At 49.9% G+C, this 23,190-nt stretch overlaps 1 protein-coding gene across 1 annotated transcript in view; it reads left to right on the top strand.

The window, feature by feature from the left end:
• The window catches only part of NCF2 (neutrophil cytosolic factor 2), a 30,717-nt gene extending 10,367 nt beyond the window's left edge, over positions 1 to 20,350 (top strand). The window contains exons 4-15 of the mRNA XM_044267274.1: positions 3,748 to 3,882; positions 4,517 to 4,624; positions 6,107 to 6,166; positions 7,468 to 7,511; positions 8,938 to 9,079; positions 9,302 to 9,370; positions 10,284 to 10,359; positions 12,050 to 12,075; positions 12,471 to 12,622; positions 12,740 to 12,851; positions 17,415 to 17,592; positions 19,876 to 20,350. Of these exons, the coding sequence (XP_044123209.1) occupies positions 3,748 to 3,882; positions 4,517 to 4,624; positions 6,107 to 6,166; positions 7,468 to 7,511; positions 8,938 to 9,079; positions 9,302 to 9,370; positions 10,284 to 10,359; positions 12,050 to 12,075; positions 12,471 to 12,622; positions 12,740 to 12,851; positions 17,415 to 17,592; positions 19,876 to 19,988 (1,215 nt within the window). The 3' untranslated portion in view covers positions 19,989 to 20,350. The remainder of the gene's footprint in view (positions 1 to 3,747; positions 3,883 to 4,516; positions 4,625 to 6,106; positions 6,167 to 7,467; positions 7,512 to 8,937; positions 9,080 to 9,301; positions 9,371 to 10,283; positions 10,360 to 12,049; positions 12,076 to 12,470; positions 12,623 to 12,739; positions 12,852 to 17,414; positions 17,593 to 19,875) is intronic.
• Positions 20,351 to 23,190: the final 2,840 nt, after the last annotated feature.

Genomic DNA, 23,190 nt, shown 5'->3' with positions numbered 1-23,190 from the left:
ATTGTAGGGGACTGTTCTGTGCACCCATCAGATGCCTCTAGCCCCTCCCCTACCCCTCTACATGACAACCTAAAATATCTCCAGACATTGCCAGTCGCCCCCACCCCCTCAGTGAGAACCACTTATACAGACTAAAGGGTTGGGGGACTGATTAGCTATAGAAAAAGGATCATAAAATGGGGGCATCCAGGCAGAATCCCATGGGAGAAATGCTCCCCTGGTGTTCGAGTTGAACTGACCTGGGGTGGGGAAATACTGGTTTTATAGTCCTTTCTGCAAGTGAAGCTGGAGTTTCTCCATGGGGAGTTTCTCTCCATGAGACCCTCAGTCATTTTCATACATATAATGCCATCCCTCTCTTCTCACCACGGTCTGGCCCTCGTTTCGGAGAAATCACAGCATCCTTTTTTTTTTTTTTTTTTTTAAAGATTTTACTTATTTGACAGAGAGAGATCACAAGTAGACAGAGAAGCAGGCAGAGAGAGAGAGAGAGGGAAGCAGGCTCCCTGCTGAGCAGAGAGCCCGACGCGGGACTCAATCCCAGGACCCCGAGATCATGACCTGAGCCGAAGGCAGCAGCTCAACCCACTGAGCCACCCAGGCGCCCCTCACAGCATCCTTTTTGAAGGCCTTTAGGCTTTTCCAGTCATGGAGTCAAAAAAGCCTGTTGTGGGAGAAGGTCTTAAGAGAAGGGAGCAGAGAACCCTATAGGAATGTGTTTTTTTTTTTTTTTTAAAGATTTTATTTATTTACTTGACAGAGAGAGATCACAAGCAGGCAGAGAGGCAGGCAGACAGAGAGAGGAGGAAGCAGGCTCCCTGCTGAGCAGACAGCCCGATGCGGGACTCGATCCCAGGACCCTGAGATCAAGACCTGAGCTGAAGGCAGCGGCCTAACCCACTGAGCCACCCAGGCGCCCCACCCTATAGGAATGTTTAAGGACCTGAGTTCTCCTTCCTGTGCTCATGGCCAGGCTGGGCCGCAGCAGTCAAACATGCCCGCAGAGGACGACAGCTCACTGAGGCCCAGAAACAGCCTGGGAAGGGAATGCAGACCTCTGGTTCTGGGCTTGCTCCTGGGGCCATCACCCAGCAACGCCACTAACTCACTCTGTGAAAACGTAGTCCCACCACATGTCTGTACTTGCCTTGATAAACTGTTCTTTTTGTCTGGCTGGGGCCCTGAACCAAATTGTTGATGTTGGTGGCAGACTGTCAGAACAGAGAAGTGCATTGGTGATCCATTGTTGAATACCAGATTACTCTGAGATGCAGTCACTTAAAACAATACCATTTATATTTCACATTTTCTTGGGTCAGAAATCCAAAAGTGGCTTAGTTGGGGAATTCTGTCTCACAGTTTCTCAAGGGTTGGTCGTCAAGATGTCTACCAGGGCTGCCATCCTCTGAAAGCTTGACTGGGGCCGGGGGAGGGTCTACTTCTACGATGATTTATGGGTCTGGCAAGGTAGTGTTACTTGTTGGCAGGAGGCCTCCATTCTTTGCCACCTGAAGTTCTCTGTAACACTGTTTGAGTCTTGTCAGGACATGGCAGCTGGCTTCCCCAGAGAGCGTAATGATCCAAGAGAAAGTAATATAGAAGACCAAAGTCTCTCATAACCCAGCCTCAAATGCTGCACCCCCTCATTTCCATAATATCCTATTGGCTGTCCACGTCAGCTCCATTGGATGTGGGAGGGAACACGAGGGTGAGGACCAAGAAATGAGATTCTTCGGGAGTCATCTTAGAAGCTGGCTACCACAACGGCAAAGACTTTGGAATCAGGCAGATGGAGATCTAATCCTGGGCAAACCCTTAGCAGTTGTGTGATCCTAGGTGAGTGACGTGTCAGTTTTGAGCCTTAGGCTCCTCACCATCTGTAAAGAAGGGCTGAGTGCTTACCTCATATACACTCATTAATAACCCCATGGATTTTATTTTTTTTTTAACATTTTATTTATTTGACAGAGAGAGATTATAGGTAGGCAGAGAGGCAAGCAGAGAGAGAGAGAGAGAGAGGAGGAAGCAGGCTCCGCGCCGAGCAGAGAGCCCGATGCGGGACTCAATCCCAGGACCCTGAGATCATGACCTGAGCTGAAGGCAGAGGCTCAACCCACTGAGCCACCCAGGCGCCCCACCCCATGGATTTTATAATGCCAGGCAGCTCCACAGACAAGGTGGGCAGCTCCCAGAAACTCACGGTCATGTGTAATGTGAGGTCGTAAAGTCAGGACAAGAGAATTGTGGTGGAAACACTATGCAAGCACAGAAGCGATGCCTCTGCTCACCTGGTGGGATTAGAGATCAGGCAGATAAAGTGGCCTGGATTAGGTGGTCCGTGGGCAGCCTCGGTGAGGACGAGGATGAGGATGACAAGGAGAGCGGCAGCGACACCACCTCCAAAGGCAGCACTGATTTCCAGGAGAGCACCGTCCTTCATAATTTTAGCCTTTTGATTATAAACAGCAGGTGTCCCCAAATGCATCAGTCTGCAAAACTCAGCCCTGTCGCCTTCCCCAAAACCATGCAGGCGACACTAGCGGGACAAAAGCCCTTCTCTGCTCAGCCGCCCAGCAAGGCCCAACACGGTACAGCAAACAACAGTCGTGGTAGTAGTAAATACATGTTGAATACACAGCCTGTGCCAGCACCCCCAACTTGGTGCTTGATACGAATTATTTATTTCTTAGAACAATCTGGAGGCAGGCAATGTTACTGCCACAATTTGAGAGTGAAGCCGAGGCCACAGCCCTGGGGTCCCTGTGCCTTCACCTGTCTCCTGCAAGGCCTCCATGGGGGAGAGAAGGCCAACCACTCCCTTCCCCTCTAGGCCTCAGTTGACCAACTCTATCTTTTCACTGAGGCTTCAGAGAACCAACCTCACCGACCCGGGGCAGCAGGCTGTGACTCCTGGTTATGCCTGAGAAAACCTTGCGGCAGCTCCTGGCTGTCCAGCACATGGTCCGCTCAGGGTGCTGGGGCGCTTGGGGACTCCACTGCACTCTCGTAAGAAAGAAGGAAAGTTAGCCCTCTTTGTTATCTGTCCGCCTGATCCTCTTCCGCTCTCTGTTGCTTCCCATCTTTGCTCGAGAATCTTCTCACTCCACTTAGTCGTTTTTTATCTTGCCGATGCATCCAAAAGATTATTGGATTCTCTGTGTAAGTTGTAAGGCGTAGTGATAGATCGGACGCTCACCCAACCCGAGACCTGGGAAATCACGATTCTCCGAGAACGTGCTGTTCCTGCGTGTCCCCGGGGAAGCGCAGGTCTGGGTTTGTGCCGAGTCTCTTTCTGGCTTCACTGCCCTTCTGCCCGCAGAGTTTCCTCCTGAAACCATACCACTGTCCTGTTACTCATTACCATGCCCCAGGCGGAGTTCTGCAGCTGCTGGTACAGGATCATACGTCTGGAGCCCTCTCTGTCCCCACCCTTCACCTGTCCAGTCTTCTGGCCTGGGCTCGGTGGCACCAACACAAGAGTTTTTGTCCCCTCCTGATCTGTTTGGTTGTTGAAAGAATAACGCACTTAGTGTTGGATTTATGCACCATGTAATGTTTTCTTAACACCGTCCTTGTGCTGGACATCACCTGGTAGCATCACCTGGTTATATTGGAGATATCCCTGGGAAAGCTGAGGAAGGGAGGGATGTCCGCCGGCAACGTTCCAGGAGCAGACAGGCCAGCTCTTCCCTGCGGCCTCGATCTGGAGCTGCCTCAAGTTCTGTGTTGTGGCCTATGCTTATCTAGGTGTTATATAATGTTGCTCTCATGCACGCCAAGAAGGAGGAATGGAAGCAGGCAGAAGAACATTTAGCTTTGGCGATGAGCATGAAGTCTGAGCAGAGGCATACTAAAATCGACAAAGCCATGGAATGTGTTTGGGTAAGTGTACTGATGACACGGGGTGGCTGGAGGGTTCCCACTGGAGTTCTCTCTGCTTCGGTGGACACAAAGCCGTGGACGTGGTGCTTGTAATCTCTCTGAGCTCTGGGTAACACCGATCCCAGGGTGGGGTCCCATGTTTTGGATCATGAATCTGGCAGTGTTGAGTCCAGGAGGCTCTGTGGTAGCGCTGGGTTGGGGGGAACAAGGAACACAAGGCTGGATCCCAGCACAGGGGCAGAGGCTGTGCCTGCTTGCCCACCCCTGAGTCCTCGCTGGCAGACCCAGGATGGCCATGTCATGGGCCTTGCGTGGACCCTGGCCACCTCGTGGTTGCAATGCCACCTGCGTTGAGTCTGTGGAGTGAGGAAGGGGCAGCCCCCCCTCCTTCCTTCCCCAGGGCATAACACGGACAAATGTCCATACAGCCTCTCAGGGCAACGCGATTGTGAAACCAACTGTTCTCACCTTTGACATTCAGAAATTATCACAAAGGCAGGCTTTACACATGTAGAAAAACTGCTTTTGTGAGGTTATCTTGGTGAACCTTTGCATGCATTGAGTGAGGGAGGCAGGACAAGCATCATGAGCCCCGTTTTGCAGGTGAGAAAACACTGTGCTCTCCATGTTCTAGAAACAGAAGCTGTATGAGCCCGTGGTGATCCCTGTGGGCAGGCTGTTTCGACCCAATGAGAGGCAAGTGGCTCAGCTGGCCAAGAAGGATTACCTAGGCAAGGCGACAGTAAGTGACTCCCTCAGCTTCCCCAGAGGCTCCTATGGTGTGCGCCCTGTGAGGACCAGGGTGGGGACAGACTCCGGGGAGGAGGGCACCCACCCACCCCCATGATGCTTCCCTGGGATGGCAGCCAGAGACTCTTGGCAGCGTGGGGCTCTCGCTGAAAGGTGGGCAAACGCCTCTAGCTAATGGTCTCTGGCTCCTCTCATTCCTCCCTTCCTGCCTGACCCTGGGGGAGAGCCTTGGGGAGCCACGGGGTTAATCACCTTAGTCACTGGTAGCTGAGTCTGGGGGACTGAGCCAGGGAGGAGAACGGGGAGAAAGTGCAGCTACAGGCCCTCAGTAACTGGAGAGAAAGCCCGTGGGAGAAAGGGACAAGCTCAGCATTCTCCTGGCTTCATGCTCTTCCTAGTCCCGCTTCCGCAGCCCTCTGAGGAGACGCCTTTATAAACTGGACTCCTTTAAATCCAGGTCTTAAATCCTCCCAGAGGTGATTCAGAGTAAGCCTGCGGCCCCTTTCCATAACTGCACTTGACTTTGACATATCCTTAGGGCTAACAGGTTCCTACTGCCTGGGCAGCTGGTTCTCTCAGAGCTGCATAGTTCAGGAGTGCCTGGGTCAGTGGAAACACCCCAAGGCCTGTTAGTGGATGAGTGGATAAACATGTGATGCAGCCATGCAGCAGAATGGCCATAAGAAGCAGTGAAGTACGGGGCACCAGGGTGGCTCAGTCGGTTAAGCATCCAACTCTTGATTTCAGCTCAGGTCCTGATCTCGGGGCTGTAGCGTCGAGCCCCGTGCGGGGGCATGTACTGGGCATGAAGTTGGAGCCTGCTAAGGATTCTCTCTCTCTCCCTCTCCCCCTCTGCCCCTCCCCCCATCTGTCTCCTTCTCTTTAAAAAATAAATAAATACATAAATAGGAATAAAGCGTTGATACAGGTAACAGCATGGGTGAACCTTGAAGACATCATGCTAGGTGAAAGAAGGCAGACATGAAAGCCACATGCTACATAATCCCTTTGACATGAACTATCTAGAATGGGGAAATGCACACAAATAGAAAGCAAATTGGTGAATGCCGGGTGCTGGGAGGAGAGGGTGTGGCGTGTCTTTTTGGGGGTGAGGAAAACGTCTTGGAACTAGATAGAGGCAGTGGCTGCACAGGATTGTGAACGTTCTCGATGTTACTGCATTGTTCACTTTAAAATGGTTAATTTTATATTATGTGAATTTCACCTCAATTTAAAAAACGGACAGAAAGAGAGAGAGGAGAGAGCCTGCTGGGTTAGCAGGGCTGGGCAGGTACTAGTTTCTTCAGTTGCTGGAGCTTGTAACCCAGAGGGTCAGCGATCCATGCCTTAGCCCCGTCTGCCTCTAGGAGCGGGCTCCCGGGAGCACGGAGAGAAAGGAGGCAATCGTGGGGAAAGCCAGGCAGCGTGGGAGATCTGTGCTTCGGAGCCTCACGCGCTCCTCTCTCCGTTTCAGGTGGTGGCGTCTGTGGTGGATCAAGACAGTTTCTCGGGGTTTGCCCCCCTGCAGCCACAGGTGAGGCGGTCCCGTCTTCCTCCCCGGACCCAGGTCTCCAGAGCTCTCTGGAAACCGCCAGCTGGGGCAGTGATTGTGCTGAGCTGCCTCATTAGAAGGGCTCCGTCAGCTGACCTCTCGGTGTTGCCGGCGGTGTCTGCTGGCCATTGTGGGTCACAGGTTCCACAACTCTTGGGAGAATAAGGCAGTTTTAGGCTTAACCTCAAGTTCCCAGAAACCAACCCTCCTGCTTCCCCCAAAATGCCAGTCGTCACGCCTCTGCTGTCGAAGATGGCTTCTGTTGTCCATCTCTCCCGAAGCCTGGACTAGGCTCCCAGGAAAATGGGACCACAGCGACGGCAGGCTCTTTGATGAGGCCTCTTCTCAGACACAGCGGCGAGTAGGGGCCTCCATGTCGCCTGCCCTTGTGTGGGGGATCCCCTTGGGAACACGATGGGTGCCCCCAATGAGCCATTGCTCTGCCTGGTCCGGGCTCAGAGATGCTTCCAAGCAGACTGGGTGGCAATAGGTCTAGAAACGTGAAGGCCTTTCCCTCCTTGTGAGGGAAAGAAGGTAAGACAGGCTGAGGGAAATCTGACCGCCATTGCACACGCGCTGGGGAGGGGCTTCTGAGTGGGGCACCTCCCCCTCCAGGCTGCACACACCTGGTCACTCCCGACAACAGTGCCCACAGCCTGGGGCAGAGTGACGGCTGCTAGCCCAGAATGGGACCGACACCGGGGTTCTGGAGGGCGAGATGAGCCAAGGAGGATGGATAGATTCAGGATCCTTTGATTCATGTCTTGACAATGAAGCTGAAGAACACCCTTGTGGAGGACCCCTGGGTCCACAGAACAGCCAGAGAGACTCCAAAAGGCGGAAGAAGCCCCAATCAGTGGACTCCACGATATCTGGTATAGAGCAGAGAGCACACTAAAAGGAGATTGCTGCCTGGTCAGGGGACGTTGAGTGGGTTTTAAATACCCACAAGTGTCACATGATACAGCAGACATTAATTATAGAACAGAGCTTTTGGAAACTGTCCTAGGAAAGGGACAGCGCTCAAGGTCAAAAGCGCCCTTGTGAGGTCATGTTGCTCTGTGATGGCGAAAATTCTCCGGAAACCAGGACTGGCTGAAGACGAATTGCTCTGCTAGGGATACCTGGACCCCGGGAAACTGGTGGGAGGGGTTATTTTCCAGTGGTCAAGGTCCATGGTGCCCTCTCCCTCCCATGGAGCTTGAAATGCTTGTTTGATTTTTGGGTTTGGGAGAAGGCTCAAATTACCATTAACGGTCTGTTCTCTCCCCCACTCCTTCTAGGCCGCTGAACCTCCACCCAGACCCAAAACCCCAGAGATCTTCAGGTAAGTTCGGTTTAGAGCAGGATGCAGAATATCCGAGCTCCAAGCCTGAATTCTGGCAACCATGGGGGCGAAGAAGATGAAGCAGGGGTCAGGGGCTGAGTCCTGGGGAGTGTAGCCTCGTGTGTGGGCTCTCGCTGTTTTCAAGGCTAGAATGGAGTGATGTAGGGGGGGTGGAGGCCTTGGCTCTGGTAGGATGGACCACAGGGGTTCGCAGGTCCCCATGCACAGCCGCCCACACGTGGGGGTCCCTGCTAGAGGGCAGCAGGTGTCCGTGGAACAGAGCCCCCCTGCGCAGAGGCTGGAGCAGTTTTGTCCTGACTGTAGGTGCTTCAGAAAAGAGGGAGTCCAGAGCTTTCTGGAGTCGGGAGAGCAAAGTGGGAAGCTAGATGGTATGTCCTTTCCTGAGTGGGCGTTTTTCACTCCTTCTGGACACATGGTCTCTGGAGAAGTAAGAGGAACAACTCAGGCAAAAGAAGCCGTTCTTCTATAAGACAAGAAGCCAAGAATGACACAACTTACAGCTTTCTGAAGAATTCTTCTAGCAAAGAAGCAAGCCCCGATCCCCTCGCCCCATAAAGAGGGTTTTTTTTTTTTTTTTTAAAATGAAAAAAGCACCACAGCAACTATAAAAATGAGGGGGCCGATGAGCTCATTGCTAGCTCTGCCGGCTGGAGGAGTCTGTCTCCCCCACGCAAATAGCCTGTTGTTTGGAAACAGAGAGCAGGGCTGAGGGGAAGGGGACAGAGCAGAGGTGAGAGGGAGCCCCCCACCAGAGCAGGGGCCAGCCCCACACTCACACATTCCAAGGAGGCACAGACTGTACAGCCAAAGCCTCCAAGGGCAAAGGAGGTCTTGAAGAAACAGTAAAAGGACAATGACATTGCTTAGCACACAGCTGGCTGGCCTCAGGCCCTCTTTACACATCTGGCCACTGCCCACAGCTGGCCTCTTGCTCTTCACCCCCGTACGCCCCCCCACCCCGTGCGCCCATCGGCTGGTGGGGCCTCCAGGTGACTTGGCCCCCCACCCCCTTTCTCAGCCAGCTGGCTCTCCCCCCGCCCTCCACCGTGTGTGTTCATCTTGCCCCACAAGCCCGACCGACCGCAGCTCAGACTGGAGAGCTGGTCCAGCACAGCCGGAAGCTGCCTCCTCCGAGGAGAGGGGAAGGCGAGGAGGGCACGGCCTGGGGGGCTCGTGTTGTTTTATCTTTCATTCTCATCCCGCTGCCTATGTGGTTATGGCTCATGTTCATGGGCACTTCCCTGCCCGGTCCCAGTTAGGTCCTAGGGGCAACTCAGTACTGAGCTAGAGGGTGTCTGGAGCACATGTCCCAGCCCCAAGGTCACTGTCGTGCATGCCATGGTGCCATGCGCAGGACGCCGTCCAGGCTGGACAGAGGACGGAGTCTCGCGTCTGTCCCCCGCAGGGCTCTGGAAGGGGAAGCTCACCGGGTGCTGTTTGGGTTTGTGCCCGAGACGTCAGAGGAGCTGCAGGTCATGCCGGGGAACATCGTCTTTGTCCTGAAGAAGGGCAACGACAACTGGGCGACGGTCATATTCAACGGGCAGGTATTCAGAGGACCAGGGGTGGGTGTGTCGGCCACGGGATCCTGGCAGCAGACGGCGGCGCGTGCTGGCGAGCAGCATCTGCTGCCTCGTTCGCAGCCCGGCTACCCGCCTTCGTCTGCACCCCCATCGCTCCCCCACGTCCCTGGGCCGTTGGGTGGTCCGGGTCCACTGGGGACTGAGGAGCCAACTTGTTCTCCCCTTTTCGATCACGCGATGCCACAGAAGGGCCTCGTTCCCTGCAACTACCTGGAACCCGTCGAGCTGCGGATCCCCGGTCAGCAGCAGCCCCAGGTAACGATGTGCCTTGCGAGGCTGAGCCCCTTCCCGCTACAGCCTCCCTGGAGGGGGACAGGGCTGTGTGGAAGAGGCGCTGGGAAGGTCTTTCCACGCCCAGTCCTAACTCCAGCCGCCCATAGTGGAACCTGGGGAGCAAGGAAAGCCCCCACATGTGCTGAGGGAGGGTCTGAGGGACCTGTTGGGCCCACCCCACCTCTGGGATTCCTCCTGGCCAGGGGTGACTTGGGATCCAAAGCCTGTAGTACAGGAAGGTTAGGTCTTCCCGGAAGTGTCCTCCTCACCTAGAAGAACCGTCTGTGTGTTGGCTGGTGACACACCGGGAACGAAGAGAAGTCCGTTTTAGAGCACGGGGGCGGACTGGGCCTCGCCTGCCACAGCTCCTTCCTCCCTGCTTGAAGGCCTGCCCTTCCGCCGGTGGTCTTCACTGGACCTGAACTGCCGTGTGGAGACCGACGGCGTCCGACGTGTCTCTCTGGACACTGTGAAACCAGCTGTGCTCTGTGCGCTGGCCCTCCCCGGTCTGAGTTACTGTACTCCGATAACTGGAAGTGTTTTAAATGCCGTACCGATGAGGGGTGGACTTTTTCCTTCAAAGGGGCGGGATGTGGAGCGAGAGGGGAGCTGAGGCAAGACTCAGGTCCTCCCTCATCTCCAGAGACTTCCAGTGCGGCTGAAAGGGGCAGGCAGCAGGGGCCTTTTAGGTGGGGCTTAAGGTTCTTGTTTCTACTGTGATTTCTTCCCACCAGGTCAACCCGCGTCCTCTCTAACCAGCATTTTCCTTAGTCTCCCCCGAATGTCACCACTGCTCCAACTTTTAGGAAGCTGTTTGCCTTTCCTTGCCCCCCCCCCAACTCCTACCTAAGAACTTGGTCTGAATGAAGGCTCTCACCATCTCTGTCACCTCCAGGAGGAAGCCTCCCCAGAGTCTGATATCCCAGCTCCTCCCAGTTCCAGCGCTCCTGGAAGACCCCACTTGCCACCCGGTTGGTGTCCCTGGAAAACACTCTTGGCCTGGGTATAGGAATGCTCCTGGCTGCTTCCTCGCAGAGCATTGCTCTCCCAGCCTTCTAGGACATTCTGGTTTCTTCTGCCTGCATGCCACTCAGCTGATGAACCCACAGCCCCAGGGCTGCTCTCTCCTGCACCACCCACCCACCCAAAACATAGGAAATAAGACATCCTTTGCCCCTACCTACTCCAGAATACCCACAGGGAGCAGGTAAATGTAGCTGGTTTCTGGGGGGCAGTGAGTGTCTCGACTTAAGTGGTCACCAGGCCCCTCCATCATGAGGTACAGAAACCATGGCCCGGAAAGGTTGAAGTCAGTGCAGAGGGGGATGGAGTGGCTCTTTTCGAAAGTCCAGGAGCTCTATCTGGAAAAGAAACTGCTCTGCAGAGCCCCGAGGGATAGACCACGAACCAAGGGCCAATGAGAAAAGGACGTTCTCCTGATGTCTGGAGAGGGTGGCCTTGGGAAGTAAGGGGATTTTGGTCACGAATGCCGTTTAAGCTGATTCTGGACAAGCGCTCGATAGAGATGCATTCAAGAGGCGGTTTGTCCAAATCCTAGATCCATGAGAGTTAGGCACCCCCAGATCACCAGAACCCCTTGGGATGCTCCCCACACCTCCATATTTATTTTGAAAACTGTCGAACCTACAGAATGAAAATTAAAAGTGTAGTACAATTGACTCCAGAATACGTTTCACCTAAATTCACCAACTGTTAACATTTTGTATCACATCCTTGCCCCACTCCCCTCCCCCCACCCCCAGCCACTTGAAAGGAAGTCGCAGACTCATGGCCTTCACCCAGCACTTGAGTATTATCTCCTTTTCTCCTGCATAACCACAATTGTTACATCTAGGACATTGAAGGTTATTATAATATTATAGAGTGTTTATTTCATACTCCTATTTCTCCAATGACCCCCTCAAAACATCCTTGATAGCTTTTTTTTTTTTTTTTTTTGGTTTTTACCTTTTCTCTCTAGGGGCCCATCAAGGATCACATATTAGCCTAGGAAAATTATATGACTACAAATTCCTAGACATTTGATTCCGATTCTTCAGGATTGGAATTGGGCTTTAGAATCTGTGTTTCTAGGGAAAAACAAAAAACAAAAAACCTTTCAAGTGACTCTAATGATTAGCTGGGTATGAGATCAATGGTCTTTTTTCCATTGTGCACCCTCTATAGTGATTATCTTTATGCAGACTTCTCATATAAATTATGTGCATATGGCACATATACATATTAGAAACAGGCACAAAAATAGAGGACGAGGGGGAAATGAGTGGTTCTAACGTAGCTGCTATGGTCCCTGGTTCTTCTTGCATTCCCTGCTTTCATTGCTCAGCGCTCACTGGTGTAACTGGACTTTGGGGTCCCTGCTCACCCCATGCACTGCTGGGGAGGGATGGTCCTTTGATACTCGCCTGTACGCTCCCCAGAGGCAGGGACTGGGTTTCTCTGTATGTTTGTGCTTTGCCTTGCACATTTCCCCCAAGTGCGATTTTCCCTACAGTTTAAGGTTAAGAATCACCCCAGAGATTTAAAGGTAAGAAGTTGTGTGTCCTATTCTAAAAGGTTTCATTCTGTGGAAGGCAGGGACTAGCCAGGAGTGTTTATTCGACATCTTCTTTTGTTTTACTTCCTACCTTCTCCATTTAGGTCAAAAAGGAAAAGAAGAGCCCAAGGTAAGCTTTTTCCTTGTACTCTTTCAAGTGGAAGAGAAAGGAAGCTGAGGCTCTCCGCAGTGAGCAGGTGTCCCTGGGTTACAGGAGTCCCCGAGGAAGGGTAGGCCGGCTACTACCATACACACGATCGACAGGGTGGAGGGTCCCATAATGACTTTCCCCACTCCTGAGCACACATTTCCTACTGGCCTGGAGTGCATGGGCCAGCTCTTCCAGCTCTGTAAGAATTCCTGTCCAGGCAAGACTGGGGCTGTGGGCCCTCTGAAAGCCCCTTCCCGTGAAACCGGCTAGCTATTGGCCTCTCCCTGCTGCACAGAACACTCCCCGTGATCCAGGATGGGGCTGAGAGGAGGCCACAGACCCTCATGAGCTCCCTCTGCTTCCTCTCCCCTCAGGAAGGAAAGCTCAGCGTTCCCATGCCCTACACACTCAAGGTGCACTACAAGTACACGGTGGTCATGGAGACGCAGCCCGGGCTCCCCTACAGCCAGGTCCGGGACATGGTGTCTAAGAAACTGGAGCTCTTGCCAGAACACACGAAGCTGAGGTGAGCCCATGAAGGTAGCGGGGCTCCATCTGGGGACCTGGTGCTGGCCTGGAGGAGAGAAGACAATGGTTTTTGTACTGATGTTCTCCAACTTGGTTCTTACTCGCCTCTGCCCAGCTATCGGCCTCTGGACAGCAATGAGCTGGTGCCCCTTTCAGAAGAGAACATGAAGGCCGCCTGGGGGCAAGTGAAGAACTTCAGCCTGACTCTGTGGTGTGAGAACACAGTGGTGAGTGCAGGGAGCCCAGGGCCACCCAGCGTCCTCTGTCTTTTGGGCCCCTTCCTCAACAGCACGTACCGAGCCCCGGCCACAAGCCCGGCACTGTGCTTGGTGTTGAGGATACGGTGAGTCACGAGCCACAGCTCTGCCTCCCTTTCCCCGGCACCCCTGTGGCAGCCGGGAGAGGGTTCCCCGCAAGGGAAGATGCACAGAAAGCCTCCGAGTCCCTTCTAGCTGCTGCCCCACCCAGTGGTTCCAAGGTTCGACCCGGCGCTGTCAAGCAAGGTCAGAATGAAATCCTAGCTTGAGGCTGGGCTCCTCGCCGTTCTTCACTGTCCGTTTCCATGCGGAAGAACACTTGGGAGTGGAGGATAATAGTTTGCATTTATGTCACAGAGAGATGATTTGGATTACAACCTCCCAGCAATAGCCAGAATCTATTGAACGTCTCCCAGGTGCCAGACGCCACGCTAAGTACCCGCTGCGTGTGCATTCTCGGGGTCCCACGGCTCCGTGAGGTATTGTTAGCCCGTTTCACAATTTAGGTAAGAAGGCAAAGAGAGGTCGACTTGACCAAGATGACACAGCGGGTCGGTAGTGCAACCGCGGCCCAGTGAGAATTTTGACTCCAGAGTCTGTACTCTTGAACCCCTTTCTAGACCTCAGGGCCTAGAACAGAGGTAACTCACTTCCCCTTAAGAGTAAAGGGCATTGGGGGCAAAGTTAGAGGCTAGGAGTAGTAGCTACGCATTAACACTCAGGACTTTGTCCCTTTGTCTCCAAGGGAAAAGAAAATTTCTTTTTATTGTTGAGGTTAATTCCCTCCTACAACCGTGGCTCCTGAAAACCATCCATGTTCTATGAACATTTCAACGTATGTTTTTTCGCCTTTTATGTAATTTCATTATAAGTGGAGCATATAAATGGATTGTATAGTATATATATGCACATAAATTCACATGATCTGTTTATATGAAATTGATGGACTATTAAAAGTTATAGGCATGGTATATATTTTCACATATATAATGTAAATATTATATATTATATTTATGTATAAAATGTGTGTTATATATATGTCACTATATATACTATACATATGAACTTTAATAGTCCATCAGTTTCGTAATAAAGGGATCATACAATAATATATAAGCTTTTAATAGTACATTTCAATATATTCCTTTCCTTTTTTTAAATTTTTTTTAAGATTTTATTTATTTGACAGACAGAGATCACAAGTAGGCAGAGAGGCAGGCAGAGAGAGAGGGGGAAGCAGGCTTCCTGCTGAGCAGAGAGCCCAATGTGGGGCTCGATCCCAGGACCCTGAGATCATGACCAGAGCCGAAGGCAGAGGCTTAACCCACTGAGCCACCAAGGCATCCCTACTTTTCTGTCTTTATATATACTTTTGTGGTATAATAGTCCATTTCTTTTGATCACTAATGGTATCACTAAATGAATAGTAGTTTGTTTATTGATTCACCTGTTGGTAGACATTTGGATTGTTTCCAGTGTTTGTCTGGCACATTTATTCTTCAGCAAACATTTGCTGAGCACTTACTGCTCTCTTGTATCTTCCTGGAGATACAAACACTAACATAACACAGGCTCTTCTTGGGGGAAAGACGGGGGCGGACAGGATTACAAAGCGTGTGTTAGGTGAACTGATGGAGACGGATGGTGGGCTGTGTTTCCTAAGCGCAAGGGAGGGTGTCTCACCCAAAAATGCTAAAGGAAGGTGGGACAAGTCAATAGTCAATAGCCTTCCTAGAGAGAATAATGCTGAAATTGTCTTGAAGCATAGCCTGACAACGGTAAAAGAACTAGCAAGGTGGAGGAGGTGAGGAGGCCGTATATGGATGGAAGAGCAGAGGGAAGACCCGAAGAGTCGGCAGTGGTGACAGACACAAAGACACAAGCTGGAAGGCCGCCTCATGGAAAGTCTTGCATACTGTGGCACTCGGATGGGGTTGTTAGCAGGGTAGAAAAATAGGAGGAATGATGGCTTGGGACGGATGATTCAGGAACCTAGGAGCAAGGGAGCGGGTGCTTTGGGAGGCAGGCCAGCCAGCCCGCAGGCTTTCTTTGAGTGCTCAGCTTCCCGTCCACAGTCCTGACACTGAGGGGTCCCGACGCACAATCGAGGAGATCGCAGCTTCTACCCACCAAAGCCGCTGTCAGCAGGGGTCCCTCTGACACCTTCAGTTCTCCCGTTTCCTGCTTTAGCATGTTTAGATGGCGGCATCTGCAGTTCCATCAGTAAGGGGTATAACATTCGACAGGTCCTACGTGAACCCTTTGGAGAGCTACTATTTTTTACCTCTGAATGGATTTTGAAACCGTGGAAATGAGTGCACAGGTGAAGCTCTTCCAGACCATCTGGGCTTGGGGCAGTGGGCTCTGTGGGGGCAGAGTCCCTCTTCTAAACCCTCAACCCCACAGCTGGACAGGGACTTCTGCTCAGCTGGGGAAGGGTCTCTGGCAGGTTCTCACTGAAATCAGATACATGTTTGCTGGGAAAGAAAAATGAGTGGGAGAGACAGTAAAGAGGTTGGGCCTGGCGGAAGGCCCAGCGGTAAGCCCCAGGCCGGTGGTGTCTAAGAGTTCAGAAAATTTCGTTCAGGGAAGTATGGCCCCTGGACTTACTGGCGCCCAGGACCCTAGGTGCGGGAAGGCGGAGAACAGGAAGCAGTACAGGGGGTCCTTTGGAAGTCTGAAAGGTCATCCTGAGGTTTTCCATGGTCTCTGTCAGGAGGGATCCTTTCAGTATTGTCTTGAAAGGATTCTGCCTGGCCCTTCTGCTCTAAATGTGTTACTTCCCTTAAAAGGGAAGTATTTTCTTTATTGTTTTTAATTATGGTTGATTTTTGTTCTTTGAAGAGTGCTTCAGTATAACTAGTGGCTGTATGTAACTAGCCCTCCCCAAATTCCCAACACAGTCTTCTTGGGATGCAGTCCGGCTTCAGAGGTCATTGGCAGGCATTTTTTTTTTTTTTTTTTTTTTTAAAGATTTTATTTATTTATTTGACAGAGAGAAATCACAAGTAGGCAGAGAGGCAGGCAGAGAGAGAGGGGGGGGAAGCAGGCTCCCTGCTGAGCAGAGAGCCCGATGCGGGACTCGATCCCAGAACTCTGAGATCATGACCTAAGCCGAAGGCAGCGGCTTAACCCACTGAGCCACCCAGGCGCCCGGCAGGCATTCTTTTATCACTACCCCTTAGTCCTGGAGGCAGCAAGTCAGGATGTTCTCATTCAGTTGCTAGAAGAGCAGGAAAAGGGACCATTATTTATGAAGTATCTACTCTATGCAGAAACACATTAATCAAGTTTAAATATAAATATGTATATATTGAGACTAGGACTCTCACAGAGAGTTTAATAATTGTGAGCCAGGGACGCCTGGGAGGTGCAGCTGAGCGTCTGACTCTTGGTTTCTGCTCAGGTCGTGATCTCAGGGTGTGGGACGGAGCCCCGCATCAGGCTCCCTTCCCCGAGCCTGCTTAGGATTCTCTGCCTCCACTTCCCTCCGCCCCGCCCCTGCTCACACATGCACATGTGTGTTCTCTCTCAAATAAATAAAATCTTTAAAAAAGTAATTGTCAGCTATTACTATTCTACATCATATTTCATTCTTCTAGCCTCTATTTCAGGCGAGAAAACGTTCAGAGAGGTTTCACCACTTGCTCAGGGACACACAGCTGGTGAGCAGTGGAGCTGGGATACAAACCCAGGCCTTTAGACTCCTTACAGCCATTTCCACCCCACTGTATTGCCTTCCAGTAAAAGGGACCTGCCAGGGAACACACGACATTAGGAAGTAAGAACTCTGAACACTCAGTACAGCACTGAACCTCACAGGGTTTCTATTACGGGTTCGTTAAATCCTATGGTTCACTTCTCTAGAAAACTGCACCCTTTTTCTCTTCAACATTTGTGGCTCAAAAACCACCACGATGATAACTAAGTTGTGTACTTAAAACATGTATCAGAAAGCAACGCCTTTTTTCATGGCCTGAGAAAGACAACATGACCCTCTGCAGGGTTTCCCCAACTTTAGCAAGTATGAGACTCACCTAGAGGGCTTGTTAAAATGCAGATCGCTGGGCCCCACATGCAGCGGGTTTAGGATTTAATGGGTTTGGGATGGGGCCAGAAATTTACATTTCTAACGAGGTCCCTAGCGTTGTGGGTGCTGGGGAGAGGGTGTTAGATTCAGAGTTAGAAACCCAGGTTTGACCTTGGGTTCTGTCGGTTACTTGTGACTCCATCTCTTATTTTTCCATCTGCGATGAAATAGCAGTAGTACTTGTTCTTTTTTATAGGACTCCTGTAGGTTTTTGTAAGATTTTAAGACCACCTATGGTCCTGCAGACCTTTTGGGTTCATTTATCCAACCAACCTGTGTTCCTAAAGTACATGTTGGGTCTGTGCTAGGGACTGATCACACGCTTGGCCTTCATGGGTTTATATCCCAGGTGCTACACTAACGTTTCACGGATTCTTTTAGTGATGTTCAATGTTCACTGGCTGAGAAGTTGAGAAAACTAACAGGCCCTTTTATTATTTCAGGGTGACCAAGGCTTTCCAGATGAACCCAAGGAAAGTGAAAAATCTGAAGCCAATAACCAGACAACAGAACCACAGCTTAAGGAAGGAGGCCAAGTGGTAGCACTCTTCAGTTACGAGGCCACGCAGCCAGAAGACCTGGAGTTCCAGGAAGGGGACATAATCCAGATTATATCAATGGGTAGGTACTACTCCTGGATCACAGAAACTAATTTCCATGTGCGCAGCAATAAGTCCAAGGGAAGAGAGGAAGAAACATTAATAACTTACAAGCCAAACTTTAGCCAGTGGTTTCAGTGTCCTTCCTCGCTTTCAGCGGGAGGGAGCAGAATGGAGCGCTCAGCCTTTCCATCTGTTGCTCCAGTGGGGAGGGAAGCAACAAATGACAGACTCAGCTGACATTTTGATTGTTAAAGATGGCTGTTTCAGGCAGGCCCTGGTGGCTCAGTGTGTTAACTGTCTGCCTTCGGCTCAGGTCATGATCCTGGGGTCTCTCTCCCAGCCACCTGGCCCTTTGTGCTCTCTCTCGCTGTCTCTTGAGTAAATAAATAAAATCTTTTTTTTTTTTTTTTTAAAAAAAAGGCTCTTTTGGAAGCCATGCTTTCTCATTCCCAGAGTGAACCGATTGGAAGGTGGCTGGAATCATTTTGTCTTTGCACCAAGCCATAGGATACTTTTCTGTAAACCGCAGTTCTTTGAATTGATGTACTTTCTAAAGCTGAGAGAAGAAGTGGGTAGATTTTGCCTGAACAAGAAGATACTCAACATTGCTTTGTGTCTCTGGTGACTTTCCTGATCCTGTTAGGAATCAAACACACTAAAAGCTGAAACAGTATTAAGTAGAGTTCCAATTTAACTCTTCTCCCAACTTCAGAATGCCCAAGCACCGTTTTGAGAGTTAAATAAAATTCCTGGCCCAGCAACCAGATTCTGATTCAGGTCTGGGGTGGGGCCCACAAATTTGCATTTCTAACAGCTTCCAGTGTGATGCTGATCTCCCAAGGGTGAGAAGCACCATTCTAACTCACAGTTTGACATAATCCGTATTTCTCCACTTCAAAAGTCCCATCAAAAGCTTTGTTCAAAACAGCAGAAATATGCATTAGCAATGCAGAGTAGTGAAAACAAACACCATTACCAATTATGACAGAAAATCCAACAGATTAAGAAATCAGATTTAAAAGTTAATGTTGTAAAGAGTATACAATTGCGTGGCAATTAACTCAAAATTATGAGTAATGAAGTAAAGCAGGGTGCCTTGGCTGTGACTGTCTTCTAACAGGGGACAGTAAGACTTAGTAACTCCCAGCACCATTTTTTTAAGAGTCAGTATCAACTAACCAGCTACACTGTCCAGTGTTGGGGTGGGGAGTGAGAATGGGGTGAGATCCCAGAAAAACCTGGGTAGATGAGAGGGAAAAAAAAAAAAAAAGGTGGCATATTCCTTACTGTGTCTGACTCTTCATTTCAGCTTATGTCATGATCTTGGGGTCTTGGGATCTAGCCCTGTCTTGGGCTCCACGCTCTGCGGGGAGTCTCCTAGTTTTCTCTCCCTCTGCCCATCTCTGTCATGCTCTCTCTCTAAAATAAATCAATCTTAAAAAGAAAATAAATCGTAAGGAAAATACTGTTGTAGCACAGTGCTGAATCAAAAAATCTGTGTATAAGTGGACCCTCACAGTTCAAACTTTTATTGTTCAAAGATCAACTGTTTTTTTTTAATTAATTTTTTTTGAGAGAGCATGAACAGGGGTAGGTGCAGAGGGAGAGGAGAGAGGAGGGAGGGAGGGAGGGAACTTTTTTTTAAAAGATTGTATTAATTTGCCAGAGAGTGAGCTTGGGAGAACAAGCAGGGGGATCCCCAGGCAGGACTTGATTCCAGGGTCCTGGGATCATGACCTTGAGCCAAAGGCAAATGCTTAAGGGATTTAGCCACCCACGTGTCCTGGAGGGAGAGAATCTTCAGCAGATTCCACACTCAGTGCAGAGTCTGATGCAGGACTCAATCTCACAACCCTGAGATTATGACCTGAGCCGAAATCAAGGTTGGATGCTTGACTGACTGAGCCACCCATGTGCCCCAAAGATGAACTGTATCTAATTAATGGCATGTCCTCTGCATGTAATCAGAATAAAGATTCCTAACATAGGTCAGATAAAACTCTTCTATTAAAAAATATCCTACCTCAAAATGTATTGTTTCATTTCTTTTATCTTATTTTTCTGACAACTTTTTGAAACATCTAATTGATTTTCTGTATTTTACTCCTCCATTGTAAGACAGAAACCAGTAAGACGGTGGAAGTCCTATGTTCACTTTTCTCTCAAATCACTTCCCAATAGACTCTTCCCTGTTAGCACAGTTGGGGGTGAAGGACTGCCGAAGCTCTGTGTGGAATATCCAGGTGACCTTAATTCTCCCGCACTGGTTTTAGAAATTGATGTATTCATTTCCTTCTATCAGTGAATGAAGACTGGCTGGAAGGAGAGTGCAAAGGGAAGACTGGCATTTTCCCCAAAGCGTTTGTTGAGGAACATGCAACTACAGATTTGGAAAGCTCTCCTAGAGGAGTCTAGGATGTTCCAGAACCTACAAAGTGGGAGAAAAGTAACTATAATCACTCAAGGTTTGGCACACACCTGCAGTACACTGTAGGGAGACATCGCTGTGCAGAAGTGTTAACTAATCTACTTTTCCCACTGAAAATTTAACCAACTACACAATGATGTAAAGACTTATGATGATGATGACCCTGGCGGGTGGGGTGGGATGAGTGGGTGGAAATGTCTGGAAGGGCATGAGGGGGTCTTCTAGGGTGCTGATGTTTCTTGCTTGGAGTGCTGGCTACCCAAATGTGTTCACTTTGTACAAGTTCACTGAGCTCTATATGGATTATTGGTGCCTTTCTATATCTCAATAAAAAACTTACAAAAAACAAGACATGCGGAGTGTAGGCCCAAGGCCGAAGTATAAATGCCCCTATTCCTGTACTACAACATTGCAGACCCCTCCTAGAGCCTGAAGTAAATCTACGGGTCATTCAGATGGCAGACGCATGCAAAATTAACTTTCCTTTACTCAAAGTCTCATTGTTTGAACTGAATTTAGACTTAGTTTTCAATTCCATAGAGAATTGCAACCCTAAAATCACTTCCCTTCCTACCTTCGCAGGGAGGGACATTTGTTAAGAGTTCAATACTGAATATGGGCCACTACTACCGGAGTGACACAAAGAAGCCACAGTCAGGAAGCCACTTGGTCAAGACTATCCTGCTGGTTAACATTTTATAAGATGGACTGATACACGTGACAGAATGCTATGGTTTTATTTTGGTCATCATTTAACCAAATGGCTTGATTTTTTAGGGTTAACTTGGGGTTAACAAATACTAGACTTTAGAACCAGCCTTCCTTTCCCTCCCTCCCTCCTTCTGGCACAGTACGTGTGGCTCTGTGACCATTCAGTGTTTGGGTGCTTGTGGAGAGCAGTCAGGAAAGGAAGTGTAGAGGGAATCGACACGGACGTGAGGGGCTTGCTGACCAGCGTGAACACACAAACTGGCAGGCCGCGGCACTGACCTCCAACCAGCCGCCGCACGCCCAGCAGGCCACTACCGGAAACTTTGGACATAACTATAAGAAATGCAGCCTCATAGCTAAGAACACTAATTACTGTTGGGGTTAACCAGACTTTGTGATTTTTAGACCAGAAAGAGAAACTATCTCTGCATTGTCCCACTGACAGTAAAAATAGGGATACATATGGAGGGTTGTTAACTTCCTTGCATAAGCCAATCTTTATTTATTAGATAAAAGAATTTTGACAATCAGTTTCTTCCTACCCATCCCTTTCCATAAAAATGCCCAGTGGTTTGGAATGCTATTAAAAGCACAAATAATCCTGAAGCTTATTCAATTTCTGACCATCTCTGCTTTCTCCTAGATGACTTATATAAGTAGTTATATACTTGGCTTTTTGTTTTTGTTTTTATTAACATATAATGTATTGTTTGCTTCAGGGGTACAGGTCTGTGATAAAGTAGGATGTTCTTCGAAGTTAGAAAAGAAACAACGTACACACAGATCTGGTTGGAGAGAACATGGTTTAATTAAAGGCAAAGCTGATTTCAGCAGCTGCAGGTCTTGCACAGACAGACCAAAACAAAACAAAAAACAAAACAAAACAAAACAAAAAAACAAACACAAGAGAAAGTTTACTACACAAAACCAGTTTCTGATGAAGATTCTCCTCTCCCGCCTCATTACTCCACACTGAGGATGGTAAGGCGAGAAACCCCGCCCCAGGAGTCAGAAATCATTCCAAACACCAAATTCTCATGCAGAAACAGGGCTGTATGGGATGTGGGCAGTACCAGGGGTGAGACAGTGAATCTGGCTAGCTCATCTAGGGTGCGAGAATCAGGGACAGCTCAAACACTGGAATGTCGCAGCTGCCTGAATGCAGAGCTCAAACACACAAAGTGGGTCAAGGCAGTGGGGAGGGAGGCTTGAAGGGAGGGGATGGAAGAGAAGCAGACACGGGGAAGGGGGCTGGAGAGAAGCACAAAGGGTTTCATATTGCCATTGGGTGGGGGGGGCTTTACCCTTTCAGACCTTTCAAAACAAGAACAAAACAAAACAAAAAAAAACCCAAAACAAAACGAAAACAAAAAAACCCCAAACACCATGTCAAACTTAAAGAGCAAAAATGTAAGCATACGGGGCTCCAACCACTCTCTCTGAAGAGCAACGAGCATTAATCTCACCCCTTCCATTGCTGGGGTTGCCCAGACTTGAATGACAACCGGGGCTCCTGGATGTGCTTTGCTCTGCAGCTGTCTTCCAGTTTGTAAGTCCCACACTGACTCCACACACTCACACACACTCCCCCTCCCCCAGGGAGAGCAGCTGAGTGTGTACGCACACGCGCGCAAACACACACACACACACACACACACACACACACACACACACACACACACACACACACACAGGAGAGACCTCCCAGAAATAGACCTTACCACTAGCACAGCAATTGGACATTTAGATTGTTTCCATAATTTCCCCTTAAAATATTACTTTTCCAGGAACTAACAGAAATGCTGTCCTTCTGTTTCTACACAAGAAAAATTTCAGTCCTCTTTCCTTCTAATAAATACCAAATAAAAGTTTATCTTCCTTTCTTTCGCCTTTTCCAGAATGGACTTCGTTGTGTTCTCTTCTGTGCGTGCCGCACACGTGTCCTTGTTGCCTTGACTTTCACTCTGAAAGTGGAGGTCGGGAGATGCAGCTGGGCAGGGGCCTGGCCCGTTGTGCGCTGCGCAGACGCCACTGCTTCCTTCCTCCGCAGACTGTCCTTTGGGCCTCAACTGCTGGACCCCATGCTGTTGCTTCTTGGCGAGATGTTGTACACATTAGGAATAGAAACAGTTACTAGCAGACAGCACAGGGGAGGCAAGGGATGGAGGTAGGGACGAGAGGAGGTGGGTGGTAAGCAGGATGGGGGTCACGAAAACCAATCAAACAAAAAATAACCACACTGAAAGCTTCTACCTATTAAAATGGGTCGGGCCGCGAACGGACCAGCCTGCCTTCTGTGAGACTGCTTGCTACGCTACTGTAAAATGTACAGGAATCAGAAACATTAATTTCAAGTCCTACAGCAGTCGTCTGCCAGCCCAGCCCAGCACCACCGCCCACACTGTGTCCTCGATTGGGGCTCGAGCACCTACAGAGTGAAGGGCATCTCCTGCTGCAGTCTCCAGGCCAGAAGGGGGC

This window comes from Neovison vison, chromosome 10, assembly GCF_020171115.1.
Source record: "Neovison vison isolate M4711 chromosome 10, ASM_NN_V1, whole genome shotgun sequence".
Lineage (NCBI taxonomy): Eukaryota > Metazoa > Chordata > Mammalia > Carnivora > Mustelidae > Neogale > Neogale vison.
This window is presented reverse-complemented; position numbering and strand designations above follow the sequence as displayed.